This window comes from Centroberyx affinis, unplaced genomic scaffold (assembly GCF_046629955.1).
Source record: "Centroberyx affinis isolate AG114_WGS23_722 - 3 ecotype Tasmania unplaced genomic scaffold, CSIRO-AGI_Caff_v1 ptg003328l_1, whole genome shotgun sequence".
Classification (NCBI taxonomy): domain Eukaryota; kingdom Metazoa; phylum Chordata; class Actinopteri; order Beryciformes; family Berycidae; genus Centroberyx; species Centroberyx affinis.
In genome coordinates this window covers 272,743-289,583 of record NW_027281329.1, presented here as the reverse complement: position 1 = coordinate 289,583, position 16,841 = coordinate 272,743, and the positions used below count along the sequence as shown (strand labels likewise).

Genomic DNA, 16,841 nt, shown 5'->3' with positions numbered 1-16,841 from the left:
TTTTTTAAATTTTCTCTAGTCTTTCTCCTTTTCTAGTCTACAAATCTCTTAGCTTTTCGATTTAATTGTGTCTCTCAGGTGGATACGATGCAGACAAACGTGGGTACATTCGATATATATGCTGCATTGAATATACTGTGCACACTCTTTTATAAAGACATGTTCAACAGCCCCGCCCGCGCTCCACCCACCCCCCTTCAGTGTCTCTTAATGTCCTACTCCTTTGTGTTTTTCAGATCCCAAGGTGAGCTGACCAGCATCCTGTCCTGTGCGCCTGTCAAGCCCATAAGAGCTCAGTCTATATAGGAAACTCAGAGGAACACAAAATGTCCGCTGCCACCATCAGCCCGCTGATCCACACCCTCTTCCTCCTCTTGCCCTTGGTAAGCCGATCACCAACCTTTTTTTTTTTTTTTTTGCAGTTTCGGAGGGAAAATGGGTAGCCTAACTTCAATTTATGTGTGAGTGTGTGTGTGTGTGTGTGTGTGTGTGTGTGTGTGTGTGTGTGTGTGTGTGTGTGTGTGCGTGTGCGTGAGTGAGTGTACTTCCTTGCGTACGTGTTGGCAAAAGTAATGAAATGAAAAGCAACTCAGCAACAGGTGGGGCTGTACCTGAATAAATTCAAACAGGGATTGAGGCTTCATTTTCATGCACTTGTACATGAATAACAGGCAACAGATAAAGCAGTGTTTTCGTTAATAATTTATTGATCAGCGAGTGGCTGGAATAACAGATAGGGATGCATTCTCATTATTTATTCATTGCTTATTCAACATTATTCCTGTCGAATCTGTTAGGAAGGAGAAGCTCCTTGTTACGGTTACTTGCTCCTCTCCTCTCCTCTCCTCTCCTCTCCTCTCCTCTCCTCTCCTCTCCTCTCCTCTCCTCTCCTCTCCTCTTCTTCTCCTCTCCTCTCCTCTCCTCCTCTCCTCTCCTTTCCTCTCCTCTCCTCTCCTCTCCTCTCCTCGAGTAAAGTGATTCTCCATTACAGTAGTTGGCTGTGATCTGAAGTGTTGTCAGAGGAACTGAGAGATATGTTTGTATGAGCAAAGCGGTCTGCTGAAAATGAGGATGTGTCCATGAGAGAGACGGGGAAGAGCATCAGAGAGAGAGGAGAGAGAGTGTTGGGTGGGTGAGAGGGAGGACAGAGAGGTTCTATTAACATGTGTACGAAATATTGGGGGTCGTTTTGCATTTTTCCTTGTATAGGTCTTGGTTATGTTGCGAGAGAGGGAGAGAGAAAGAGAGAGTAGGGTTTGTGGAGGGGTAATGGGAATCAAAATTACACAGTCTATATATTGCACTGTGGGAAGGCGGGAAGATTGAATTAGAAGAGAGAGAGAGAGAGAAAGAGAGAGTGACTGTATATGTAATGGGGTACATGACTGTTTATGTAAATTGGGACTCTAATCCCTCCTGGGTGAGGGTTGGCGGCTGACACTGCCCTCATCAGTATGCATGACCGACTCATAGTAAACATTTCTCATGATACAAGGCCTCACACACACATCCAGACACGGACACACACACACACACACACACACACACACACACACACACACACACACAAACCTTTTATGAAGTTACCTGTGGTAATGGCGAACTGTGAGCGGATCATTATGGTAAAAAGAAAACTGTCTTAGCACAATAGCTCATGAGTGGGTGAAGGGGAAGGGGAGAGGGGCTATTTTTCAAGAATAATCCTCCATGTTGGCAGTAATGATGTTTGGCCAGTAACGTGAAATGACTTCTAATTTAAAGAGGCTCTCTGCTGTGGCGTTGTCTTGTTGTCGTCTGGGGTTCACTCACTAGCTGCTGCCTAGCAACTACCATTGCTAATTAAAACAGACAATACATCTCCACCAAACTTACCACTGTCAGCTCCTGTGAGCTCATGAATCTGGGTGATTTGGAGAGAAACAGTTTTAACACGTTAGCATCATAGTAGGTGATCACCAGATGAAACACCAGCCAAATGTATGGGGAATGATAATGGATGACTGCCTCCAATAGCTAATTGTCGATTTTGCTGTTTTTCCCTAACTAATTTCTTTCTATAGTGTACATAGCATTGAATTATTGTCAGACAAATGCCATGACTTTTGCTATTCTATTTTCCCATACTCAATTCAATATTATACATAGAATGGGATTATTTGGCAGAATGATGCCATGCCTCTATCCAAGCAACACCTGTTTGTTATTGTTGTCTCATGGTGAGTTGGTAATAATCTCGTGAAATCGTGATCCAGGGCAATTAGCTGATGATGAGGTTGTCACACCATGACATAGAAAGGCCACACACAGATTGGTCCACGACCATTCTGTAATGACATGAAAAGTCTGTGCTTTTTTTAATGCAAATGTTTTATATTCATATCATATTCTATAGTTTTTACACGTTTTAAACTGTTCTGTTTTGTGTCCCATTATGATGTTGGTTATATTGTGTCTGTCATTGGCTGTCCTTTACATGACCCTGAACTATGGTACTTTTAAAGCTACTATGTGCAACTCTTCACCTTGAGGCAGCAAAGTCCTGCTGTCCCCAAAACCTCCTGAAGATCATTGAAAAGCCAGTTTCAGGTAAACAGGGTTATTTAGGCATGTGGGGTCACAGACAGACAGACTTACAGTATTTATTTAGTTATTTTAATGTGAAAAAATGTGCATATTGCAGCTTTGACCTTAAATTTGATTTCTTTGAAGCTGGTATTACCAATATCCTACATTGAGGTTAAAGGAGGTGTCACAGAACACTGCTAAGTAGTGTTAGTGTGATATATTAGTGAAGTAGCAGTGGGGTCAGAAGCCGTGGTGCTGTACGCAGTGATTTAATGACTGGATTAGTTTTAAACTTATATGGTATGACATAATGGCTCTCTCCATTGACCATGTGATCATTTAGCAAGCATTATGCAGCCGTACTCTCACACACACACGCACACACACACACACACACACGCTCGCACGAACGCACAAGTACATGCACTCTGAAAGCTGATCAAGCTGGGCATACACAGTTAGTTTGACCTAATTAGATGTAGTATGATGATCCAGGATGGACAGATAGTGATATAATTAGTCACAGGAGACTACACAGGATACACACACACACACATAGAAGCACACACAAACTCATGCTTAAACTTTCCCAGGCTCACACAGCTAAGTTACATCAATCACACAAAATGTTTGGCTTCGCTACTGTACCTTTACCAAAACCCACCCATCCCTCTGGCTGCCATGTACATAGAAATTCACGAAATGTGTGTTGTCAGTCACTAGTGTATTAGAGCATATAGCACTGTTAGTCTGCTGGTGGCCTTTCATACAGCGCATATGCAGACAGTGTGCGTCTACACTCACTTAACACCGGTCTACACTCACTTAACACCGCTGCCAGCCGATGCACAATAAGTAATGTGTTTCTATTACACCGGTGCCTGGCAGAATTTTATGTGTATGAGTCCACAATGAGCGCGGCTGACGTCAGTGAATAATAGCCGAGCGCTCCCCTGGTGCGCCTCGTAAAGCTGTGACGCGGCGTCTCCCAGGCTGACGCCAGCACAAAGACACAAGAGCGTCCCCTTGCCAGACACCCGCCTCCATCTGCACCCCGCTCTGACCCCCAGCGCCGGCCCAGCATTGTGCGGCTGTCAGCGGGCAGAGAGGGGTTGTGAGGAGGGCCTTCCTGGACGCGACCTCCATGTCTGTGGTTGTAGCTCCGGGGTTCTGGCTGTTGTTCTGATCTCTGGTCTCCACTGTGTTGAAGCTATTGGAAAGTGTTTTAGCTACCATAACAGCCTGTGTGTCTGTGTGTCTGCGGTCCCTAGAGATGGGAGCGATGCCTGCCATGGTCCAGTGTGAACAGTGCATGTTTGAGTGTCTTTCCTGCCTTGTTTTCAGTAGGATAATGCCTCTCCACCGGGTCAGTTAACACTGGGAAAATGCCAGCAGCTCTGAAATGGTTTGTTTAATTGGTTGAGTGTTAAACAGGTCCCAGCGCTAAGACCTCTCCCACACTGTGGTGTGAACCACATGGTGAAACTAATGAAGCAGCGTCTTCCAATTTACCTTTGGGTCCTTCTCCTCTGCTGTGATGTAATCCTTAACCATTTGACTCTCTCTCTCTCTCTCTCTCTCTCTCTCTCCCACTCTCTCTCTCTCTCTCTCTCTCTCTCCAGTTCAATTCAATTCAATGTGCTATATTGACATGATAGTTTACAAACAAACAATATTGCAAAAGCATGTAACAAGAAATTAATCATTAATAAATTGACTCTCTCCCTCTCTCTCTCTCTCTCTCTCTCTCTGTCTCTCTCTCTCTCTCCCTCTCTTTCTCTCTGTGGTGTGTGGTGTGTGTGTGTGTGTGTGTATGTTTATGTGTATGTGTGTGTGTTCATGCTGTCTTCTAGGTTTCAGGCCAGCATGGGCACTCTGACTGTGTCATCAAGAGAGAGCAAGAGAAATGCATGGAAAAGATCGCTTCAGATGATCCAGGAAATGATCCAGAATTTGGTAGGTCATGTGTGTGTGTGTGTAGCTGTGTGTCTGTGTGTAGCTGTGTGTCTGTGTTTGTGTGAGCGAGTGTAGCCTTTAATTCATCCCCCTCATTTTAAATACTATTTCGTTTATGTTGTAGCAGTGTTCAATGGGAGCTGGTTAAAAAACAAGAATAAACACAGAGATTAATAAGGAGAACAACTTCAGGGGTGCCATACTAATGAGCGGGAGATAATTCTACAAATGGGAGTTGAGTCTGACCGGCTTGTCTGCAAAAAGAGATCATTAGATAGACTTGTTGCTTGTGAAATGTGTGTGTATATGTGTGTATGTGTGTGTGTGAGCCTGTTTTGTGTGTGTTTTGTAGAACAAATAACAATGTAGGTCCAACAGAGAAACTCAACAAAGTAAATTAATTACGGCATTGCACTCTGTGCCTCTGTTTGTGAGTGAAGCAGAAGGCTCTAAATGGACAGCGTCTTATGATGAAAAATGCAAGCTGACCAGTGCGCCAGTGAGTGACAGGCGTCTCATCTGACAGATTGGATGATGGATAAAGAGGAAAATAGACTGAGACAGGGTCTTCATCCCTCCAACCATCACAATCAGCTGCTGGTGCTGGAGCACTGGCTCTGTATTGCTATTCCTATTGCCAAACCCCTTCCACCGTACTGTGTTCCCTAGAGTCACTCCACTATTGACTCTGGCCTGTGCTGTTAAAATAACAACACAGCGCTCAGTGGAGCAAGGATGGACGTCTACTGTGAGAGACTCCTTGTTATTAATGCTGAAAAACCTTTAGGGTTTTAACATGAAAATGAAATTCTAGGAATATCTGAAGAGTGTCTGTGAGGAAACTGAAGATAAATATAGCAGTTCTCTTCAACTGTGTGTGTCTGTGTGTGCATGCATGGACATGTTTGTGTGTATTGTGATGATGGAAGGTGAAAGTTACAATTTGGGAAGACAGCAGCACAGCTGGCCCGGGATACTAACACTGTTTCAGCTTAAAAAGAGGAGCCGCATGCTGTGCTGTCACACTGAATGTCTCTCTCTCCAGCACTCCAGTGAAGTGTATAGCTGCTTATGCTGCAGTTCTGCTTTACGTGACTGATATTGAAACACAATGACCTCTTCTATATACACTCTGTGAAGTAACACTGGGGGACAATACAGAGGGATGGGTTTGACGGTAAATGGGGGAGGGTGGAGCTTTGCACCTGATTTCTCTGAATGTAACTCTGACCATGTGCTCTTAACAGTAAAAAGGTGGCTGGGGTCAATGAGGGAAGAGGGGGTGGAGTGGGTGGGAGGGACAGCACCATGGTTGTGAATCTCAATGACAGTCTGGCAAGGTCACCGGCGGTTATACCAAACACACACTCACACTTATTAAATGGCCGCACAACCTGTGCTATGTGAAATCCATTTAGTCCTCCAAGTTATAGCCTGACCAGCCAGCTTAATGCTATTATCCTTGAGACAGGGATGTAATGTAATGTAATCATTTGGGATACTAACCATTTGACTGATATCTGCATTTCCATTTGCCCGTTTCTGGCTAGTGAATAAATATCAGCACTAATCCAGTCAAAAAATAGAAACCATGGGCCAACAGACTGAATTAAATAAATTCTCCATCAAATATCAGAAAATTTATGAAATCCATTTAATCACATGAATTAAAAGGCTAATTATAGCTGTGTTGTAGCATTCATTTGCCACCTGCTGGACAGAGCTGGCAGCACAATGTCACACTAAAATGATGCTGTCAATGAAAATACATTAGTATGATGAGCTGACTCTTCTTAGCTAGGCTGGGGCTAAAGACAAGGCAGTTTAGGGTGTCACTGTAACCTAAATTTGGAAATCTACATCTTCATCAGACTTCACTTTTAGCTAGAACATTACTGTATGGACCCACACCCATTACTTGTATGTTTAATAGACCCCCAATGATGAAGCCAGCTGTGGATACTAGACACAACTGCAAAGCCTGTACTAAAATACCATCTTACAAAAACATAGAAACAAATTTCACTAATCGTCTTCTCTCTAAAATCTATCTTTTTTGTTCGTTATATCTTCGTATATCAGAGGGTGACAAAGCCTCATCAAGTTAACTACCCAGTCAATCCCCACGCTACCAAGACTCTCTGTAGTCTCTTCCTTTCCTAGATATGCAAAATAACATAGTAATGACTGGCATTTGGGCTGTTGCCATGATTCAATATTGGCAGAAAATGATGCTTTCATATTCATATTTTATTTAAAAACAAACAAACAAACAAATAAACAAGCTGCAGCAACAATTCTGTCCTTTGGAGGGTTGCGGGACCCTACATGCAGCAGATACTCTGTTTAGGGAGGGGCAGAACTGTAGTGGACAGTATGAGAGTTTAATTAAAAAAAAAATGGTCCTTGCTTGTTCAAAATGACATCACATGATTTTTGTGTAAGTTATGTTTTTGGAGATCTGTGATTTAGAAATATCTGTAGATGACGCTCAGGTAGCATTTTTCCCAAAATAGGCATACAGTGTTTTGGAATGAAACCACTCATATATATCTCTACCTGCTGTGTCCCCAGGGTGCCAATGGTTTTGGGACAACCTGACATGCTGGCAGCCTGCCAGGATTGGCGAAGTGGTGGAGGTCAACTGCCCTGAACTCTTCTCTGAGTTCATGAGCGAAGAAGACTACGGTCAGTTACAGATGGCAGCAGCAGCTGGGATGTTACTCATGCTGAATTACAATTTGAAATGAATTAAGTTCATTTTATTGGATTATTTAAAGCAACTTGTTTATACCCAAAAGAGCAAACCCCTATTCATATTGCAGTGCAGTAGCACAAGAGACAATACAGTTTAAATTTGACCAATTTCATGCCAAAAATGCAAAAGAACCTGCAAGAATTCAGTGTTTACCCCAGAATTTTATCCTTGGCGGTGTGGAAAAGTCTCCAAAACAACATTTATACCACAAGATACTAAAACTCTATTGAAGCCCTATTAACTGATATAATTAATTTATGAACTTTACCTCTCTTCCTGATTCCACACTACAAACGCCAGATGTACTTCTGACACTGGCAGATGTAAAGTCTGTGTTTGTTTGAACCTCAGTCGTGTATCCTCTCTGCCAAAATAAACCATCATCAAATATACTGTATTGTGTTCACAGAGCTGGGGAAGGTGAGCCGTAACTGTACTGAGTTCGGCTGGTCTGAGACCTTCCCTCACTACGTAGACGCCTGCCTCTTTGATGACGGCAACAGCAGCCATCCGGTAAGCAAACCACTCAAGTGCCTTCCGCCGTCTCTGTTTAAGGGTTTTAAGTATCTGTCAGCTGTCACACTGACAAGTATATTTATTGTGCTGTTGTCTCCTGTTTAGGATATGTACTATGTGTCAGTGAAGGCTCTGTATACCGTGGGCTACAGCACCTCCCTGGTGTCCCTCACCACGGCCATGGTCATCCTGTGCAGGTTCAGGTGAGACATTTCAACCTGGATCAGTCACTGTTGGTGTATGACAGCAGGGTGTGGTGTTGGGGAAACAGCAGTTGGGCGACACAACCCGACAACGCAGCAAGAACGGTGCCAACAAGTCTCGGAGGGGAGTTCATTAGACAAACGTGGAGGTGGTGAGGGGAAGAGGTGGTGGACAGTGGAAAGTGTCGGTGCTTCAGGGTCCAGTGAGGTGAAGTTCGAAGGGGGATTCAGGTGGAGGACAGAGGGAGTGTGTCCTAAATGTTCGGCGGTCCTCAGGGTAGAGAGGCAGCCAGTCAGTGAACTCCTCTGTCTGCAGGAAGAGAGAAAAACAGCATGCAGTCTGGGGACAAGCTGAAGGGAAAGTAATATTCCATGGTTGAAGTCAAGGAATCTATAAAGAATCTTAATAGTCTTTATAATCTTTATAGATTGCTTGGTAAAAAGCCATAGAGAATTTCATGATGAGGTGATGATGAGGTGCAGGCACATATCGTAAAACTTCCAGTAATGAAAGTTTAAAAAAAAAAAATGTATTTACATCAACAAAAGACCAGGCCTTTATTAGAGACAGGCAATAATTTATTTTGGTCCACAGTAGTATGGCTATGCATGAATTTACCAGTATTTTGTAAAGAATTGTGCTAAAATTTATAGAATTACCTTTGTAGGTCTACCGCCTAAAAATATTACTGCTAGTACTACAACTACTATCACGTTTTGACTAACAAACAGGAGCAATACTGTATAACAATACAAGCAGAATTTCAAGGCTTATGCACAAGTACCTGTATCTATGGCAACTTTAATGATATTTTAGTAATTCTGCCCTATTTTTCTGTCTGGCTTTCATTGGGGATGTGTATTTAGAGAAAGTGTGAAAGTTTTACGGTCATACTGTAAGGGGAAGGGGACACAGAATTCATCAATGCTGAGTTACTGATGCTGGTTTTCAACACAGGAAACTGCACTGCACCAGGAACTTCATCCACATGAACCTATTTGTGTCATTCATCCTGAGAGCCATTTCCGTCTTCATCAAAGACGGCGTGCTTTACGCCAAGGAGGACAGCGAGCACTGCTTCATACACACTGTGAGTAAGACAAATGTGCACACACACCAACCCAGTCTCTGTTCTTTTGTGACAGGCAGTCAATGATTTGTTCAAACGTAACAAGGAATTTAGTGGTGGGCAGGTAAATTATTTTTCTTCTCCTAATTCTGTTTTTTTTGTTTTCACATTTTCCCCGAAATCCATACTTACCTTGGGGAATATACTCAGTAATTTGTGTGAGCAAATTGAATTCCATTCCCCTTCCTTGAAATCGCCCCTTGATGATTAGATTAGATACCTGCACTCCCTCTTCAGAAATGCACTCGAGCTAATCACAGTTTTTGTCTGTTTCTCCTTGAAGGTGGAGTGTAAAGCGGTGATGGTGTTCTTCCACTACTGCGTCCTCTCTAACTACTTCTGGCTGTTCATCGAGGGTCTGTACCTCTTCACTCTACTGGTGGAAACCTTCTTCCCTGAGAGGAGATATTTCTACTGGTACATCATCATTGGCTGGGGTGAGACATCTGCCATCAGACCCTGACTTGACTTGCTGGATTTGATCTTGATATGATCAAGTGATTAAATGCCCAATATGTTAATGTATGCATTATATTTTTGTATGTTACAATCAGGAACCCCCACAGTCTGTGTGACCATATGGGCGGTGCTGAGGCTGCACTTCGATGACATAGGGTACGTTATGGTCCACAGAATTTAGTCCTAAGTTGGAGGCTGTCTTTATATGTGGTGACTGTCCAATATGATGAATATTTGCATATTTTTTTACCTCTTCTCTCAGGTGTTGGGATATGAATGACAATGCTGCCATCTGGTGGGTGATAAAGGGACCTGTGCTGGCCTCAATTATGGTGCGTTATCACTGATATGTCTCTATTCTCATGTCAACTGTTTGAGAAACCTGAACACAAGAACAATACTTTTTTACCAAGAATTTACTGGATTTTCACATTATATTCCCCCACAGATCAACTTTGTCCTCTTCATTGGCATCATCATCATCCTTGTCCAGAAGTTGCAGTCCCCAGACATTGGTGGAAATGAATCCAGTATTTACCTGTAAGTATTGCTTGTTTTTACTTGTACCTTTGTTGCCTGGCATTGAAAATGTTGTATTGGCTAGAGTTACACTTATTATTTGGATGTGATTCTAAAGATCAGATTTCATGAGATCACATCACTGTACGTCCACACCGTGTGTCTGTTAAATATGTGTTTGCATTATTTTTTTCTTGCTCTCCCTCTCCATCTCTTTACATTAGTTGTTACAACAAATGTATAATCCCCCTATAACTTCCATACTTAAATGGGAATGTAAATGTGCCAATTATCAGACAGTTAGCAGTTAGACATACATGTGACATACAGTTACTTCTTTCCTTTTTCCCGCAAAATTTGGAAGACAACCCCACACTGTGTCCTAATTATAAGCAACATACTGCTCCTCTCTTGATGATGTGGTGTGTGTTACTTGGCAGGAGGTTGGCCCGCTCCACTCTGCTACTGATTCCCCTGTTTGGGATCCACTACACCGTGTTTGCCTTCTCCCCTGAGAACGTCAGTAAAAGAGAGCGTCTGGTGTTCGAGCTCGGCCTCGGATCCTTCCAGGTGAGTGGTCTTGGGCTTGCAGAGGGACAGTCAATGTACATACAGTGGAAAATGCAACATACAGCCAATGGAGGATTGAGATGATTGGATGATTTCACATCAAGATCTAAACATGAGCCAAGAGAACAGACTGTCAGCTTTTGATTATGGCCAACATTTTTAATAATGTTAATACAAGAACACCAGCAAAACAACTTCAGCTCATTATTTGAATACTTTACCTTTTGGCTGTCGATACAAAAAGTTAAATTATATGCATTGTTTCTACAATGCATGAGGATGCACTATTAAAATAGTTGTAATATAAGAATTTGTTTAGACATCTAATAAATTGTTATTGATATACTAGATATGCCAGTAGTTTTGTCTCATTTTTTTTATCCTCTGTGTCCCTTCAGGGTTTTGTTGTGGCTGTCCTCTACTGCTTCCTGAATGGAGAGGTAACGCTCCTTTAAAACAAAGAAATAACTGACACACACATCACATTTGTCTTCTGAATGCATAATTTATTATATATACAGAGCATTAATACTGAAACATCATATCAACAAGGAATATAATTTGTTTTAAACTCAGATTTAAACAAAATAAAATAGATTTGCAACTTCATGTACAAGACAGACAGGGCTAGAGTGATACTGAGGGACAGAGAGCTTGTGTCTTTCCAGCGGGGTCCATTAATAATGACCTTGTGAAGTATATCCCTCAAGGTGCAATCGGAGATCAAGAGGAAATGGCGCAGCTGGACGGTGAACAGATACTTTGCTGTGGACCTGAAGCACCGGCATCCTTCGTTGGCGAGCAGTGGGGTGAACGGGGGCACGCAGCTGTCCATCCTCAGCAAGAGCAGCTCTCAGATCCGCATGTCCAGCCTGCAGGCCGAGACCCCGGCCACCTGAACAGCAGCCAGGGGGGAGAGGCCCTGTCCAGCAACGGTGACACCTTCACAACCGGACCCGATGCTACCGACCTCACCGCTAAGCCCACACACACCCTCGTACCCATGACCAGCCTCACCAACCCGTTCCCAAACCCGTACCCCAACCCCTACCCAGACGCCACCGTAATGGAGACCCAACTCACCTCCGACAAGCTTGAGCCGGCTGGAGCCCAGACTCCACCCAGCCCCGCCGCGCAGCCTCGAGTCTGACCTGCCTGACCCCGAAACATGACCGAGCCTGAACCCCATGTGCCAAATCCAGAATCACAATCTCTCCAACTTTAGATCCCATCATCACCACCCGCCACCCTTGACCTGGTTCAGGTGCAGCTGGAATGAAATCCAAACTCAGTATTCCTATTCCTGGGCGGCCCGTCATTTCCGATGGGCCTGACCTCACACAAGTAGGGAATCTAGCATGGAATCCATCAAGACAGGATGTCTACCAAGTGGGTTGGCACCATGCAGGAGAGGCATAGTAAATGTTGTGTATATATCATTGTGTTAATGTTAAAAGGCCTCCGGTGCTATATGCTGTATAGCACAGGTGGACCACTGTATTACTACAGCTAGAGGGCTCGTGCCCTCTATGGTCGGTCACAGTAATCATTCCATTCTCTCTGAGGAAAGGAAGTTATTTCCATTCTTCCTTCACCCTTTCCTCAAAATGTGTTTTGGCTCAATGAAAATTGTGTCAGACCATATCTATACAGTATCTCTCTTTAATTGCGGATATAGTTGCTGTGACATAGCGTGGACCAAACCATGTGACATGGCTAATTCACAAGATAGGTAACAGAACAACCTAATGTAAATACCTGACTTCAACCAACCAACCGAGTAGCTACTTCCTGGTTTTGGTAAACATGCTGACAGGAATTGGAGGGATGAGAATTCACCCCTTATAGATTGAACTACAATAAGGGTCAACTGAAACATGCTGGCTTCAAGCAGACCCTCATGAGGCCATGACTCAATTCTATAGAGTCATACCAGGATTTATTAACGTAAATAATACTCACCCAATCCAGCCTGGGTGCTGATGGGAAAAAACAACAGTGAACCGTTCCATCTCCAAAATATTTCAGTGCTTTTGATGTACAGTACAATGCTGTGTATGAAAGTTCAGTGACGTCAGCCTACAGTATTGTTTCCGCTGGCACAAGCCACCTGTTCCTGTGTAAGCTGTGACTGGTGTAAAGCGATGTAATGAGGACAAAGACTCTTTCACAATCCAACGCAACCGTACTGAGGAATGTCGAGGAGGAATGTCATCTGGATGTAACGGGTGAAACCGAGGAGAGCAGTATTTATGAGAAAGACATGCATATTTTCTACAGTTACACAAAATGCCAAAAAACATTTACCAAGGTTAGATGCTTGACTCAAAGGATCTTCTTTGGATGTGTATACAGTGCTAAGGTTTGCCAACTACGACCACAAACAACCTCCTGGGATCTTAGCACTGGAAGTGAGCGGCCTGAGAAGGAGCCTTGGGTCCTCTCTGGGATCAGGCATCCATAGTTTTAAACAGCCGTTAGTACAGAAAATGTCAATGAAAATTCACTCATGACTGGGCATCATGAGTTCAATTGCTTGCATGAATTGCGTTTCTCGTCCACGTGATTTTGTTTACTGTTTTTTTGTGAAATTTCAGTGTTTAATTGGATGTTGAATTTGTTTGCTGGTTTGTTTTTTTTTCATGAAATTTCAGTGTTTAGTGGGCTGTTGTGGAGGCGAAGCGTTCTGCTACTGTTTCGCTTGTCATTTTTCAAAGCAGAGCCTGTTCGACAACCTCTTGCAGGTAGTTTCAATATTGTATTGGTCTAAGTGAAGACCAATGGAAACATCACAGCACATCATATTTTTTCTTTGGATAAAATTTCCTCATTTGTTTCCGAAAAGATGACAATTTGAGTAATCAATCTTACGTTATAATTAATAGGGATTAGGCTTTTTCAAATCCCTCTTACTACCTTGCAGCATCTCTGTCTTTCTGCGGTAATTGTCTATGATAATATTAGCTCTCCTTATGTTTGAAAAGAGGCATATTGAGATGGATGTAACTTTTGGAGAGGGACTTTTAACTCGGGGGTAATTCTCATTCCAAAGATGAATAATCGACTCCTCACTGAGTTTGCACGGCCGTATCTGTTTGCAGAAGCTGACTTGGCTTCGCAGCTGATTTCACTGCAGATTTTTCCTTTGGTCTGACTAAACGATCCTCTGAATCCCAATGTTCTATTCTACTTTGTGTCTCCAAAAGTGCCTTTATGCACAAAACAAGTATTTTAACTTCTGTTGATAAAAAGATTTCTGTCTTTCATTTCAAAACGAAACTGCAAAGTATATAACAATGTGGTTTAACAAAGTGCTTTTATGATGCTAGACTAAATCAATATTTAAAACCTGGAGGCCTTCAAAGTACTTTAAACTCATCTTTGTTTAAGATGGGAACAACCTACGACCGATTACCGTTTTGAATAAACCAGTGCTATATTAAGTATAAATCAGTTATGGTCTGTGTACACTGTAGCGCTCTCTCTCTCTCTCTAACACACACACACACACACAGCAATGGTTAATATGTTTTCGTTCCCTTGTTTTAAGTGTCATTCTAGGCACATCCTTATTCTTTTCTATAGCAGAATAATGGGACAATAATAAGAGCCACATGCAACTAAATCACAAGAGAACTGTGTTGATGATACTCTCCATAATGTGTCCTGGAGAGGATTTTCCACTTAACTGGGGGATGTATTCTGAAGTTCCATAAAATTTTATAGATTTTCTAATTTTATGAGGATGGAAACAATTTGGGTTAGCCACAAATGGCTGTATTTATCCACAGAGTGGAACTGTAAAACTGCAAAACAACAACAAACAAGGGTATTCTTTGATTATTTGATTAGCATAACAAATATTTGCTGGTTATTTGCAGAATACACATTTCTCATGACTGATAATCAATGATAAAGAAATAAGCACATCTCCTTGGTTCAATGTTATATTTGAATGTTCCGTTTTTTCTCCTCATAAGCTGTTTCAATTCAGTTCAGACCATGCAAAGGTGTAGAATGAACAGAAGGGCTGACCGGAAACTGTATTGTCCGTTGTTCTACTGTATATGATACAGTACCTTGTCTGGCCTGTAATAATATTGGTCCAGATTTAACAGCAGCCATAAGGGGGCCCTGTTTCACCTTCTCTCCCTGCTCTTGGGAAAGGGCTGGACAATCACAATATCTGCTCTGGTTCAGTTGAATGTTTAGCAGCATACAGTGGAGTTCATTATAAACATTATGACAATCTCACCGGGTCACGAGCCTATTCTGTTGACGTATTTATGTACAGGATTATTTCCTTAGTGTTAATATGGGAGTTGGAGCCTTATATTGCCAGTACTATGTTGATGTCAAACTAAGATGTTACTATTATAAGAGTAAAACCGCATATTCATTTGAACCTGTTGTTTTGAATTATGAAGTAGTTAGCTGAAGTGTTTGAAAAAGATGTGTAGCCTGCCGTCGTGGCTTCTGGTCTAAATAAATTCCGCGGTTTAAATGTGTGAGACAGAAACAAGCTGCCAACATTGTACCTTGTAAATGGAATTTTCTGTGATTCTAAGTGAATAGCAGTCATTTAAATTTTGCGCTGTAATTGTTCTCATACTTTTTTTTTTTGGTGATAGTGTTTGTTTGTTGAAGTATAAAGCCTATTGTAATGCCTCTGTACTCTCTCGTAGGCTGATGCATGCATGTTAAATGGTTTGATCTCATTTGACCAGCAGATATAATCGCTAGGGAGGGTAAAGATTTTAGGCCATTAAGGGAAATTGAACTGTGTCCTTGTTTTCTATGCTAATCATATTCACTGTAATGAGTGGATGAGCCAGTTAAAAAAGAGGGAACAACACAGATATTGGGTTTCAACTGTGAGTGATTTATCTAAGTGGAGCTCTTTCCCATCAAGGACCCCTACTCACCATATACATGAATACTTTTCCTTTGAATGTTAATCATTTCAGGGGTTCATTGACATGAGGAAAAGTAAAGTGCCATAAAACTGCTGAACATTCTACTTTTTTTTTTTTAAATCTGCTATTACTGAATAGCATGGGAGGAAATATTTTGAATGGGATTCAAGCTTTTGTAGCTTTTTGATGGTGGTAATCTTTATTAAATTGCTTCATATAGTACTGATTGCCTGTTTGAATCAGTTACCAAGTCATTTGTGGGGATTGGGGAAATAAAAGGGGCTCACCAGTCTGTGTACTGATGGCTGAATGTAAATGTAACTTTTGTACAGGAAAGCACTTAGTCTACTCTGCAAAGCTCATCTGTGACCACAGCCTGCCTCTATCAGGTTATAAGCTCATCTTTTTCATTTGATCTCTTTGACTGCACAGTATATGATTTTATCTTCATGTTTTGGTGTACATATTAGAAGGGTTTTTGTACATTATGGAATTATGAGAATTAAATGTTTTTAACTTGTTGGCTCAATGTTATTGTGTTTTGTTAGTATCATACATATTCAAATGTCCTGTAGTATTGGGTACAGTTAATCTTCTTCCCCATCCCAAAGAAAACACCAGACCAGAAACTTCTATTCATGTAGTACACCGGAACCTGCAAGGGAAAAGTTCACTTCACTGCTCACTTTTGCAAAGAAGAGAAAGAAAAAAGACTTCATTGTCCATGCTGGCACTGTAAATGCATGTAATCCAAAAAAAAAAAAAAAAAAAAAAAAAAAAAACAAGGTCCAGACACAGTACAAAGAGCTCTCCATCAGAAAGATCAAATCAAAATTGCTCAATCAATATCATCCGCCATGTGCTGGCCGAACAAAGTTACAGTCGATAAAAGCTTTGTTCATTTCAGCACAATGTTCTTGTCAAAATGTGAATCCAATGCAATACAGAAGCACATCCATTATGTTGCTCAAAATATAGACTCAAGTATGCAGTATAGTATCACAATCTTAAATATATGATTTTGTTACAAGATTACATCGATATTGAAATTAAACCTAGGTTCAATTCAGCTGAGCTGAAGAGAAACAGTGGGTTATATGGTAAAGGCACTCTAGTGGTCAATGACTGAGTAATCTTCTTTTCCTTTCCATCCAATATACTGTACCTGCACACCGCCTACCAAGTCAAAGCATAGAGAGACATGTTAAATCAAAGCATAGATACATACAGTAGACACTGTAAGCCAGCT

At 41.8% G+C, this 16,841-nt stretch overlaps 1 protein-coding gene across 1 annotated transcript; it reads left to right on the top strand.

Annotated features, from left to right (window-relative positions):
• Positions 1–326: 326 nt before the first annotated feature.
• adcyap1r1b (adenylate cyclase activating polypeptide 1b (pituitary) receptor type I) lies at positions 327–11,641 on the top strand. Its single transcript, XM_071538702.1, has 13 exons — positions 327–383; positions 4,419–4,521; positions 7,096–7,209; positions 7,689–7,792; positions 7,901–7,998; positions 8,957–9,089; positions 9,412–9,565; positions 9,683–9,743; positions 9,850–9,919; positions 10,036–10,127; positions 10,547–10,676; positions 11,075–11,116; positions 11,387–11,641. The coding sequence occupies exons 1-13, from the start codon at positions 327–329 to the stop codon at positions 11,573–11,575; spliced, it is 1,347 nt and encodes a 448-aa protein (XP_071394803.1). The 3' UTR covers positions 11,576–11,641.
• Positions 11,642–16,841: the final 5,200 nt, after the last annotated feature.